The following is a 13,121-nucleotide window of genomic DNA, read 5'->3' as shown; positions in this document are numbered from 1 at the left end:
GTAGAAGAAACATAAAAGAATATACTTCCTTCTCAGCACCTTATGGAACCTTCTCAAAAATTGACCATATAAGCTGGGCGATGGTGGCGCACGCCTTTAATCCCAGCACTTGGAGGCAGAGGCAGGCGGATCTCTGTGAGTTCGAGACCAGCCTGGTCTACAAGAGCTAGTTCCAGTACAGGCTCCAAAATCACAGAGAAACCCTGTCTTGAACCACCCCCCCAAAAAAAATTGACCACATACTAAGTAACAAAGCAAATCTCAACAGATAAAAAAAATTGGAATAACCCCATGTATCTTATCGGATCACCATGGCTTAAAATTAGAATTCAACAACAACACTAATTCCAGAAAGCCCACAAACACATGGAAATTAAACAATGCTCACCTGAGTCACCAGTGGGTCAAGGAAAAAAAATAGAGTAAGAAATTAAAGACTTCCTAAAATTCAATGAAAATAACCACACAACGTACCCAATTTTATGGGAAAAAAATGAAGGCAAAGCTAAGAGGAAAGTTCAAAGCACTAAGTGCCTTCATGAAGAAGCTGGGAAAATCCCACACTGGTGAGTTAACAGCATACATGAAAATTCTAGAACAAAAAGAAGCAAACTCACCCAGGAGAATTAGATGACAGGAAATAATCAAATTGAGTGCTAAATAAAAAATTACAAAGAAAAAATACAAAAATACAAATAATCAATGAAACAAAGAGTTGGTTCTTTGAGAAAATGAACAAAATAGACAAACCTTTATCCAAACTAACCAAAAGGCAGAGAGAAAGAGAGAGAGAGAGAGAGAGAGAGAGAGAGAGAGAGAGAGAAAGAGAGAGAGAGAGAGAGAATATCCAAATTAACGAAGTCAGAAATGAAAAGATGGACATAACAATAGACATGGAGGAAATCCAGAGAATCATCAGGTCAAATCTTGAAAAACTGTACTCCACACAATTGGAAAACTTAAAAGAAATGGACAACTTCCTTTTTTAATTTGGCAAATATCATTTACCAATATTAAATCAAGACCAGATAAGCAAATTAAGTAGACCTATAACTGCTAAAGAAATAGAAACAGTCCTCAAAGGTCTCCCCTGCAAAAAAATAAACAAAAAACAAAACAAAACAACAAAACCCAGGATCAGATGGTTTCAGCACAGAATTCTACAGGATTTTTTTTTTTTTTTGAATTTTTGAGACAGGGTTTCTCCGTAGTTTTTGGTTCCTGTCCTGGAACTAGCTCTTGTAGACCAGGCTGGCCTTGAACTCACAGAGTTCCGCCTGCTGGGATTAAAGGCGTGCGCCACCACTGCCCGGTTCTACAAGATTTTTGAAGAAGAACTAATACCAATACTCCTCAAGTTGTTCCTTTTATACAATAGAAACAGAAGGAACATTGCCAAACCCTTTTTATGAGGCTACAATTACCCTGATACCCAAACCACATAAATACATTACTAAGAAAAAGAATTACAGACCAATGTCACTCATGAACATTGATGCAAAAATATTCAACAAAATACTGGCAAACCAAATACAAGAACACATCAGAAAAATCATCCATCACGAGCAAGCAAGCTTCATCCCAGAGATGCAAGAACGGTTCAACATATGTAAAATCTGTCAATGCAATCCACCATACAAAGAAACTGAAAAAAAAAAAAAAAAACCCACACATGATCCTTTCATTAGATGCTGAAAAAGTCTTTGACAAAATACAATATCCTTTCATAATAAAGGTCTTGGAGAGAGCAAGGGCACAAGAAACATACCTAAACATAATAAAGGCCATATACAGCAAGCCAACAGCCAACATCAGACTAAATGGAGAGAAACTCAAAGCAATCCCACTGAAATCAGCAACAAGACAAGGCTGTCTATTCTCTCCATATCTCTATGCTGGGAATTAAACTCAGGACCTCCGAAAAAAAAGCAGTCAGTGTTAAGAGTCATCTCTCCAGTCCCTGATTTTGGTCTTGAGTTCCAGCCATAACAGACTTCAGCACGTCGGCAGTTGTGAGCTTCAGAACTTCTTCACTTGAATTGTCTTCCTTATACACTTCCATTGGTAACTTTCTCTCGGCTAATACTACTTCTTAAGTCTAGCAATTCCAGTGAAGACATCTCCTCTTTTTAGTCTTATTATTTCAAAGCTGTAATATATGTAGGGAGTAGGAAAGGGTTCAAACTGTTAGTTGTGATGGTATGTGCTCCATTAAACCCTGTCCCGAGGAGGCCTTTTTGGGGTGAAAGCAAATTTAGAAAGAAATAAATGAAAATGGAAATAGGGTAGTAGAAACCCTTAAGTTTAGGAACGCGACCAGTGAAGATGCAAGAGCCACCAGAAGGGATGGTGGCATGTTGCAGAAGTTTTTGGAGGCTAGTGTCATGACCTGGGAGTGTAGCGATCACACTGAAGAAACGAAGGTCACTGACTACTTTTTTAACTTCTGTCCCTCAGCGCAGTGGGGGACAGGAAGCAGCTGCAAGCAGTCTCAAACCACAGCCCTTGACCTTGGCGGCTGCAGACAGGACCTGTGTCCTGTGGGAGCCATCGAGGCGCCTTGCAGCTCCCTCCGGACCCTCCAGGCGGCCCTGCGCGTGCACAGCACGCGCGCCCCCAAGCGCGTTCGTGTGCCGCCCGGGCCGGGAGGCTCCGCTAGGGAAGCCGCGCCCGCCCGCTGACCCTGATCACACGCGTGTCGTCCTAAAACGTGCCTGTCTCATCAGTCGAGAAGTTCTGGTTTCGACGCCGAAATATACCCATCAGAGAGGATGCATGACGAAGCACTGAAGGATCCTGTGCTTCACGGTGGAATGCAGAAGTCGAGCTAGGTGAGCACGACCGCGCAAAGGCTGAGCCATTCCGGCGCTGCGGAGGACAGCCGCATCCGGGTTTTCCTGCCGCAGGCTGCCCTCCGAGCCAGGGGTCCTTCAGGTAGGAGGTCCTGGGTGACTTTGGACGTCCGCTCAGCCGGGTTGCAGAAGCCGCTTGGTGTGTGTCCCGTGCTCGTTCTCCTGTCTCCGTGGAGGTAGGCCTCTGCCGCAAACATGCTCCGTCAGATCATCGGGCAAGCCAAGAAGCATCCCAGCGTAAGTTCATGGTCTTTTTTCCAGGGTGGCTTCTGTGTTTGGTGCACCTGCCTCAGTCCCCTGGGGACGCTCCCTTTTCGCCGTTCTTGGGGTTTACCCTGTCTGTGGTTAGCCTGACCCGGCTGCTCGAAGCCTTTTATTTGTCACTGTTTTCCGCTGCGGAGTTTTGCCAGAAGCAGAAGGTGGCAGACATCAGGGAGGAAGGTAAACATTCTGAGCGTGGAACGCTGGCCCACGCTTTCGCAGATTGGTTGCTCCAAAGAGGGTTGGATGGTACACGGAGTGGGTTAGACTCCAAGAAAGGTCAGGTTTGTTATCTTGGCTTTTGAGGCATTTATGTCCGCTGCATTGCATCCCCAAGCCTTCTGAAATGTAAGGGATCTTCATCCTGGAATCCTTACTTTTCTTGGATACCTTGCATTTGCAAAATTTACCTAAGTTTTCTTGACATCTCATTTTTGTTCAGTAAAACTCCCCCTATGACAGTCCCTAAGGTAACTTATCTTTACCTTAAGCCTGGTTTTCCAAATACTTAGCTAATTTAGTAGAAATCTGTTTTCAGAGTTAGTTCCTAAAACCAGTGCTTGTAACAGACATGCCTGCCAGCTGATTATGCTCTTTATTTCACAGAGATTGTGTGTTTATCACTACCATTACTATTATCTTTATTATTTTTAGTTTTTTTCTAGACAGGCTTTCTCTGTGTGGCCCTTGCTGTCCTGGAACTCGCTCTGAAGATCAGTCTGGCCTCTAACTCACAGAGATCCGCCTGCCTCTGCCTCACCGGTGCTGGGATTTAAAGGCATGTGCCAGCCAGCGCCACTCAGCAAGAAGTCAGACTCTTAAAACCAAAATAATCCTAATGCCTTTAGAATACAATTGAAAAGAAACATTGCTTCTATCTAAGATCGACCTTTGTTCACATTTTAGGACAAGTTAGCGAAATGGATTTGGATGTTACCATGTAGGAGCCATTGTAGTCTTATTTTGGACAAGATCAAAGAATGTGATGATGGGTACTATGTTTTGTCTATTCTTTGTTCTAGTTGATTCCTCTCTTCGTATTTATTGGAGCAGGAGGTACTGGAGCAGCACTGTATGTGATGCGCCTGGCATTGTTCAATCCAGATGTCAGGTGAGTCTCCCAATGCTTCAAGCTTGGATGGCTGGCTGAGGAAGCTGCCCTGGGGACCACAGTAGAAACAACTACAATTTCGTAGCCACGCAGCCTCCAGGACTTTCTGCTGCTGACATTTACCTTTCCTGTCTCATCAATTTGCCCAATTTGTCTGAGTTTTAGTTTTCTGTTGGCAGAGTAGAATTGCTAAGTCTTTCATTTCATTTCAGATTGGGATAATAATTGTTATGTTTGTTTATTATTGTTGTTTGGAGACAGGCCCTCATTATATATCGCTGGCTGTCCTGGAACTCACTGTGCAAACCAGACTGTCATTGAACTCACAGAGATCTGTCCGCCTCTACCTCCTGAGTGCCAGGATTAAAGGCGTGTGCCGCCATGCCTGGGAATCACTGCTTTTTATAAAATATGTAATCGTGATTCTTGTCCTGTGTGAATGTTTTATCTTTTAAACAATAAAATGATCCTTTTTGCAGTTGGAGATGATTAATGGGGAGTCTATAAACTTTTATATATTACATCAAATAAAAATAGAAGACTATAAAATCCAAATACAAGCATTCCTGCTAGAAAGACAGGGATGAGGACAGATATCCAAATGGCTGTTACTGTGATTTCTACCAGTTGCATGCTTGTTTAACTATGAATTCTACTTCTGTTTCGCTTCATAGTGAAAGTAATACTATCCTATACCTACTAGAAAATGAATGAGTTTGATCTCTTCAAAATACTAGCTTCTAAGGAAGTATTTCAAAACATGATTTAAGTAGTGTTTTATTACTATAATAATTATACTGTTTTATTCATTTTAGCTGGGACAGGAAAAATAACCCAGAGCCTTGGAACAAACTGGGTCCCAATGAACAGTATAAGGTAAGGTACAACATTGTTCAACATGGCTGGAAAGCAGATTGTAACAGATCTGTGGCTCTGTGGTAGTTTTTCTTGAAATGAGATATGCCGGCAAAACTCCATTATCATGATGAGCCTTGAAGAGTTACTGCCATTGCGTTTGAAGTATGGACAGCCTGGTCTCTTGGGTGGTTTGGTTGCCTGTTTCTTCTTGGTGTGGTTCAAAAATTTTTTGGTGAGGGTTAGTAGGAATAAGTGAAAGTCAGTTAAAAATAAAATTTTGCCATGAGCCTCATAGATAAGCTATAACACCTTCCCAGAAGAGTGGTCTATTTAGCTACTCCTTGAAAGATTGTATTCATGTACCATGACTATTGATTTCTCAAACATAACCTTGCTTATGTGTTGTATTTGTGCATGTAAACCTTCTGTTGCCAAGAGTTTGGGTATAATTTTCATGCCAAACAATCTATTTAACGTGCCTACTTCTCCCTTAGGTTTTCTGCTGCATCCAATTGTTCCCCAGTACCTAACAGTTTGCCTTAGCCCCCCAGAAGAGTCACGCTGAGCCGTGTTTGACTAAGACCTGGGGAAAGTGTCTGTGGTAGAGACACGTGTTCTCATTACTAGTTGTAGCAATTTTAAAGATTATTCTTTACTCACTTTATTTTTTCTTTTTATTCCTTCTGTTTGTTCATTTTTTTGAGACAGGGTTTCCCTGTGTAACAGCCCTGGCTGTCCTTTACCTAGCTCTTGTAAACCAGGCTGGCCTCAGAGGTCTGCCTGCCTCTGCCTTCTGAGTGCGGGGATTAAGGATGTGTGCCGCCATCAGCCATCACCGCCTGGCTCTTTACTCGCTTAACCCAACTCTAATTTGGCTTCTAAGTACACAAGCTGCTGTCCTCTAATGGTAGAACTAGAAATGTACCAGCCAAGCTGAACCAAACCATCTTCTATGTGCTCAAGAAATAATAAACAGGCATTCTCGTTCATTATTTTATTTTAGGAATTCAAGCACCAGTTATTCTGGGGGGGAAATGTATGTAAAAAAAAAAAAAGAGAGAGAGAGAGAGAACAAAGAGCTAGAATTTGGTTGTTTGACCAAAGAGCATATTGGGATATTCTCTATAGGTATTTCAGGAAATGTTCCAGATGATTCCAACAGTTGTGCCAATTACTGGTGCCTTGGAATATGATGGCGGGCTGATGTGAGGCCCTGTTAACTGAAAGTGGAACGTTGCTGCGTTAAGACCCTGGTGTTTGGGGCATAGCGTGAGCCTTGAGTGCTTGTGGCTCATAGAGGGTGGAAACTGAAAAACATTATATTGTAGTAAGAGTGAAGAGAACGCAATCTAGATGTTCATTAAGCCTGGAATGAACGAAGTCTACTTATTTTTGCTTTTAAACCCAAGCAGTGATGTTACTATCTCCATAGTGATTTTTCTGTTATCTAAAGAGAACTTTTTTGAGGATGGACTGGTTTCTCTGTGTAGCCTTGGCTGTCCAGGAACTCAATCTGTAGACCAGGCTGGCCTTGCACTCAGAGATCTACCTGCCTCTACATCCTAAGTGCTGGGATTAAAAGCGTGTGCGAAACTCTTGGCTTCATCTAAAAGAATTTTATTTATTTGGCCAATAGAGCTCAGTCGTACCATACACCTTATTTATTTGTTTGTTTGTTTTTGTGGCAAGCAATGAGGTAGGAAGATGATATTTACCACTTTTAAACTATTTTGATTTTGACCCCCTGTTCTTTCCATTTCCCTTGGGAACCAGAGTGGCAAATGAGGGCTTCTCATCAAACTGAAGACTGGAATGAAATGAGTGTGGAGCACTTTACTTAGAAACAGCAATGTGAATAAAAAAACTAAACGTTAATAGTGTTAAGATACTAAGATTTGGCGTGGCTATGATAAAAAGTACCATGGATAGGGAACCTTGGCAGCAGAAATGTGTCACCATTGTGGGAAATGTGAGACCAAAGAGCCAGTCAGTTCTGTTCCTCCCGAAGATCCTGGATCTTTCACAAGATTACTGGATGCTTTCACAAGAGGAAAAGGAGGTAGACACTTGGCCCTGTTTTTCTCTTTAAACAAAATAGCCTAGTTGTGAAGGCTCTGCCCTTATGATCTGATTACCTTCCATACTCTCAGTTTCTAAATGTCATTTCTTACTAGGGGCTAGGACTTCACCAGACATTTTAGGAGGACATGAATATTCAGTTCATAAAGGGAGGTTATTGGCTCCCCAAAGCAAAAACTCATAAAACTAAAAGAGATTAGGAAAAGATGAGGTTTAAGGATTAGAGGCCCAGTGATACATCCATGAAAGAAATGCTTCAAAGCCAGGGTCAGATATCTCCATCTAGGGTGCTTTCAAGGTGACCACTGTTGAGAAAAGCAGCAGAGGCATGGACGTGAAAAAAGCAAAGCAGATTTCAAAATTACTTCCAGAGAGAATTTTAAGTACAAAGCAAATAGATCAAAAGCCCACTAGCTTTGAGGGGGAAAAAATTGTTGAGTCAAGGTCTCTCTACATAGTCCTGACCTGGAACTCACTGTGTTGATGAAGCTGGCTTTGAATTCAGATATCTGCCTGCCTTTTTGACTTCAGAATGCCGAGGGATTAAAGGCATGCATCACTACTTTGGCAGAATAGTTGGTTTAAGGATGTAGCCATGGTTGTCTTGAAACTTGATATGTAGATCAAGTTGTTCTTCAACCTGATCAAGGTTGATCCTTCTGCCTCTGCCTCAGAATTCTGGGTTAAAAGGTGTGTAACAACCACCACACCTAGCAGTGGCTTTGTTTTTGAATATTTGTTCTTACTGCTTTGAATTCCGTTTATGAGTACAGGAGCCTGCTGAGGTTACAGATGTCAGAGCCCTGGAGCTGGAGTTATCAATGTGGTTTGTGAGCCACCCCACATGGGTGCTGGGTCCTGAACTCTGAGCCTTTAGATTAACAGTACTCGCTTTCAGCCACTAAGTCATCTCTCCAGCCTTTTAGTTTAGTCAGTTTTAAGTAATTTATAATTTGATCCTGAATTAGAATGCAGAAGATGGTGATGGTTAAGATAAACCGCAGCTAGATGTTGTTGGCATCTATTAGATGTTTATTTTTTGTTTAACACATATACTTGTATATCTATCTCAATATAACCTAATATTATGCAAATGTGTTATTTGTATATCTATTTCAATATAACCTAATATTATGCAAACGTATTAGAGATTAGTATAACTTCTTCTGTTGCCTAGGTGAATTGATTCTTAACAAGACAGAGCAAAGAATATTGCTCGTTTATTTACATTTTTCTGTCCAAGTAACCCTAGACCAGTGTGTATAAACCTAAGGATAACATGGTGATATGCTTTACAGCTTGGAGAGGTTTCTTTTTTAAAAAATCAAGTAAGGAGTTGGGGATGAGGTTCAGCTGGTAAGGTGTTTGTTTGCCTGGAATGTGCAAAGCTCTGTGTGCCCTTAAAACAGAGCGTGGTGACATGTGCCTGTCACTCCAGTGCAGGAGAGGAGGAGGCAGGAGTAATTAACTCTTAAGATCATCCTCACTATGTAAGTCCGGTTTTATCCCATGCTTTTTCAGACCCAGGCTAGCTGGTCTTGATGAATTCCCGAAAGATCATCCCCATTGTCTCAGTGTGTGGGTGCACCCGTCGCGGTCCTGAATTCCTTGCTCATGCTCCCCCTCCTTCTGCTCCTGATTTGGACCTTGAGATTTCTGTCCGGTGCTCCAATGTGGAACCCTGATTGCTCTTCAAGCTGATGAGGGAGAGGGACTTGATCGGGGGAGGGGGAGGGAAATGGGAGGCGGTGGCGGGGAGGAGGCAGAAATCCTTAATAAATAAATAAATTTAAAAAAAATTAAAAAAAAAGATCATCCTCACATACACACCATGGAGGCTGGGTGAGATCCTGCCTCTTACGGTAAAGAAGTATATATTTGAAGAAAAGAGGGTTTGAAGAAATCTCTGTGGGAACAGATTTGTGAACCATTTGTTTGTATGTTTTTTACAGTGGAAAGGAATGAGTCTGGGTCCTCACATAGGCAACTGCTGTGACTTTGAGCTAGATACCAGCCCTGAAGTCTCCTTTAATGCAATCTGTCTTCTATTGCTGTGCAGAGACTCCATGACCAAAACAACTCATATGAAAGAGGACACTTAATTGGGGGCTTGCTTACAGTTTAGAGAGGCTTAGTTCATTATTATGTCGGCAGAGAGCATGGCAACAATCAGGCATGGTGCTGGAGAATGTGTCTGGGAGCTACATCCGGATCCACAAACAGAAAGAGGACTGGGCCTGGCATGGGACTGTGAAACCTCAAAGCCCACTACCCCAGTGACTCACTCCTCCCACAAGGCCACAACTAATCCTTTAATCAGTATGGGGAGTTCCACTCCGGGTGACTAAACATTAATAATATATGAGCCTATGGGGGCCATTTTTATTCAAACCAGGACTCTGGAGAAAATGCTTATAATTCTTTTACAGATAAATAACTCATTTTCAAGGAATTTTAGCATTATCTTCTTAGTTTTCTTTAGCCCAAGAAGAAATAAAACTAAGATTATAATTTTGTTTCTTCCAGTAGAAATTCTAGACCCGTTTCAAATATATCACCAAAAAACAAAACAGCAATAAACTCACTAGGAGTTAGACATTGTTTAGCACTTAAGTAAGATTTCTTTCTTTTTTTGTTTTGTTTTGTTTTGTTTTGTTTTGTTTTGTTTTTCGAGACAGGGTTTCTCTGTGGTTTTGGAGCCTGTCCTGGAACTAGCTCTTGTAGACCAGGCTGGTCTCGAACTCACAGAGATCCGCCTGCCTCTGCCTCCCGAGTGCTGGGATTAAAGGCGTGCGCCACCACCGCCTGGCAAGATTTATTTCTAAAATGATTCTTAATTGAAATATTTGGAAATCTTAGACATGTTTTAGTGCCGTATTACTTAAAATCTATCACCAAAGGTGACTGACAGTATTCAGCATTCAGAAAACCCATGAGAAAAGGACAGTGGGAGCTGAAGAGTTGCATAAGCAACAAAACACTATATTACTAGCCTCCTTCCTGTTGACTTGGGGACCCACATATCACTCATAGGGTGTTCTTTTATATATGCACACACAGATATATATGAAGTAAAAATTTAGAGATAGAAGTGTGCATCAGAAAGAATAATTATTCATTTTGCAATGGATAATCCTTATAGATCTTACTAGTATAGAGTATACTTAAACTATAGATTGGATGCTTTATTTACTTTGCCAGAATCATCTCCTTGAATAACCACTAAAATTTTAGATAATGTATTTTTTGTGTGTATTACATTTACATAATTAAGTATTCTTAAAATTTTCTGAGTTCTTATTTGAAAAAAATGAAACAAATTCTAAAACTTTTGCTCCATGTTTGTCTTTAGTAATCTAAAATATATTTTTTCCCCAAGTTCTACTCAGTGAATGTGGACTACAGCAAACTGAAGAAAGAAGGCCCTGACTTCTAAACCATGAAGCTCACCATAAAGCTGCTTATAATGAAGGTCTTTCAGAAGCATCCGCACAATTTTCCACTTGACCAGGAAATACTCCTCTGAATGCATGAAATCATGTTGATTTTTTGGAGTTTATTAAACTGATGAATAAATCTTTGAAACTTGATAACGTGTCATTAATTAATGCTGAAAATCCATATGGGACTTTATGGCTAGGGTATATGAAATAAAATACTAAAATTCAAACCATCTCTTGGATTTCTCTATGCATTTCAGCATTTAACTTTATACTGCTTTAGAGTGTGTGTGTGTGTGTGTGTGTGTGTGTGTGTGTGTGTGTGTGTAAACCCACACATGGTAACTTTTAAATGGAAATTAAATAAAAGGATATTGGGAAGTATATTCAAGCTTTTGTTAAACTGTGGTGTTCACTGCATGTTGGTCAACACTGCTGAACATGAGGCTTACTATGGAGTGGTTGATGTATCCTGTGTCACTCCTTTGGAGAAAACTGATTTTCCCACTCCCAACAAGTACAATTGAGTTGTTAACCTTTACCTTAAGTTTATCTTTAAATATAACAAAATAAAATATAAGAGAAAAACTATCATACCTTTGTGGACAAGACAAACTAAGAAGGAAACGAGCCCAAGAGTAAGAGAGACCCACTTGTCTGCAAGCAGGAATTTCATAAAAATACTAAACTGGAAGTCATACATGTGCACACACACGCACACACACACAGAGAAACGTGCAGACCTGTGAGGTCCTATGAATGCTGCTTCAGTCTCTGAGTTCATAGAAACTTTGTTCTTGATTTAGAGGGTCTTATTTTCCTGGTGTACTCCATACTCTGGCTCTTACATCTTTCCCCAGGTTCCCTTAGCTCAGGGGAGGATTTGGTAGAGACATCCCATTTAGGGATGAGTGTTCCCTGATCTCTCACTTTAAAATGTCTGGTTGTGGGTCTCTATTTGTTCCCGTCTGCTGCAGAAGGAAGCATTGCTGATGGTGGTTGAATAAGACACTGTCTCCAAGTATAACAATATCATTAGGAGACATTTTATCAGTATTTTAGGCAGTTATTATTTGGTTCTGCCTTAGGTCCCTGTGCTATCTAGCCTCAGGTCACCCAGCTTTTCAGTTTCACGAGGTCCCATTTATTAATTGTGAGTCTTAGTGTTTGTGCTACTGGTGTTATATTTAGGAAGTGGTCTCCTGGGCCAGTGTGTTGAAGGCTATTTCTCACTTTCTGTCAGGTTCAGAGTAACTGGGTTTATGTTGAGGTCTTCGATCCACTTGGACTTGAATTTTGTACAGGTGCTAAATACAGATCTATTTGCATTCTTCTACTTGCTGACATCCAGTTATGCCAGCACCATTTGTCGAAGATTCTCTCTCTTTTCCATTGTATAATTTTGGCTTCATTGTGAAAAAATCAGGTGTTCATAGGTGTGTGGATTTAAACACATGTTGGGGTCTTCAATTCAATTCCATTGATCTGTCTTTTTATGCCAGTAACATGTCTTTATTACTATATCTCTGTAGCAGAGCTTAAAGTCGGGTATGATATCTCCAGAAGTTCTTTTACTGACCCCAGGTAAGACTCATAGCAATAGTGGATAGGTAGCCTGAAGTGGCCATCTCTTGGAATCCTATTGGTAACTACCCAAATTGTCATCAGAGTCTTCACCCGGTAACTGATGGAAACAGATGCAGAGATCCACAGCCAAGCACTGGGACAACCTCAGCAAATACTGTTGAAAAGAGGGAGGAAGGATTGTAGAAGCCAGAGAGGTCATAGAAGCCAGAGAGGTCAAGGTCATCACAAGGAAACTCACAGAATCAACTAACCTGGGTCATAGAAGCCACAGACTCTGGACCCATAGCTAGGGAGCCTTCTTCATATGTGTGACAGTTGTATAGCTTGTTCTACTTGGATTCCTTACTGTGGGAGCAGGGATTGTCCTCAGTGCTTTGGCTGGCTTTGAAGAACCTGTTCATTATATGGGGTTGCCTTGCTCAGCCTTAATACAAGGAGGGGCGCTTAATCTTACCTCAACTTTCTATGCCATGCTTTGTTGTCATCTTTTCTGAACAGACACAGGAGGCGTGGAGTGGTGGGGGCATGGAGGAAAGATTGGGGGAGAGAATAGGGGAAGAGGGGGGAGAGGGGATATTCTTTCTTTGTTCTATATGTTTAGTGTTTTGACTATTATGTGCCAAGTGGATTTTCTTGGCTGGTTTGATCTATTTGGTGTTCTGTAAGCTTCTTGTGCCTTTATAGGTATCTCATACTTTGTGTTCAGAAACATTTCTGATTTTATTGAAAATAATTAGTGGGTTTTTGAGCTGGGATTCTTACACTTCTATTCCTTGGACTTTCCATAGTGTCCCAGATTTCCTGGATGTTCTGTGTCTTTTAGATTTAACATTTTCTTTGACAGAGGCATCATATCTGCCTGAGATTCTCTCTCCCATCTTTTGTTGATGCTTCTGTCTGTAGTTCCTGTTTCCTTACCTAGGTTTTCCATTT

At 41.1% G+C, this 13,121-nt stretch overlaps 1 protein-coding gene across 1 annotated transcript; it reads left to right on the top strand.

Moving 5' to 3' along the window:
* The first annotated feature begins 2,757 nt into the window (after nucleotides 1-2,757).
* Ndufa4 (NDUFA4, mitochondrial complex associated) lies at nucleotides 2,758-10,751 on the top strand. Its single transcript, XM_005363719.3, has 4 exons — nucleotides 2,758-3,089; nucleotides 4,136-4,224; nucleotides 5,040-5,100; nucleotides 10,541-10,751. The coding sequence occupies exons 1-4, from the start codon at nucleotides 3,048-3,050 to the stop codon at nucleotides 10,595-10,597; spliced, it is 249 nt and encodes an 82-aa protein (XP_005363776.1). The 5' UTR covers nucleotides 2,758-3,047; the 3' UTR covers nucleotides 10,598-10,751.
* Nucleotides 10,752-13,121: the final 2,370 nt, after the last annotated feature.

The sequence above is a fragment of the Microtus ochrogaster genome, linkage group LG10, assembly GCF_000317375.1.
Source record: "Microtus ochrogaster isolate Prairie Vole_2 linkage group LG10, MicOch1.0, whole genome shotgun sequence".
Lineage (NCBI taxonomy): Eukaryota > Metazoa > Chordata > Mammalia > Rodentia > Cricetidae > Microtus > Microtus ochrogaster.
The sequence above is the reverse complement of the archived record's forward strand: the minus strand, read 5'-3'. Positions and strand labels throughout refer to the sequence as shown.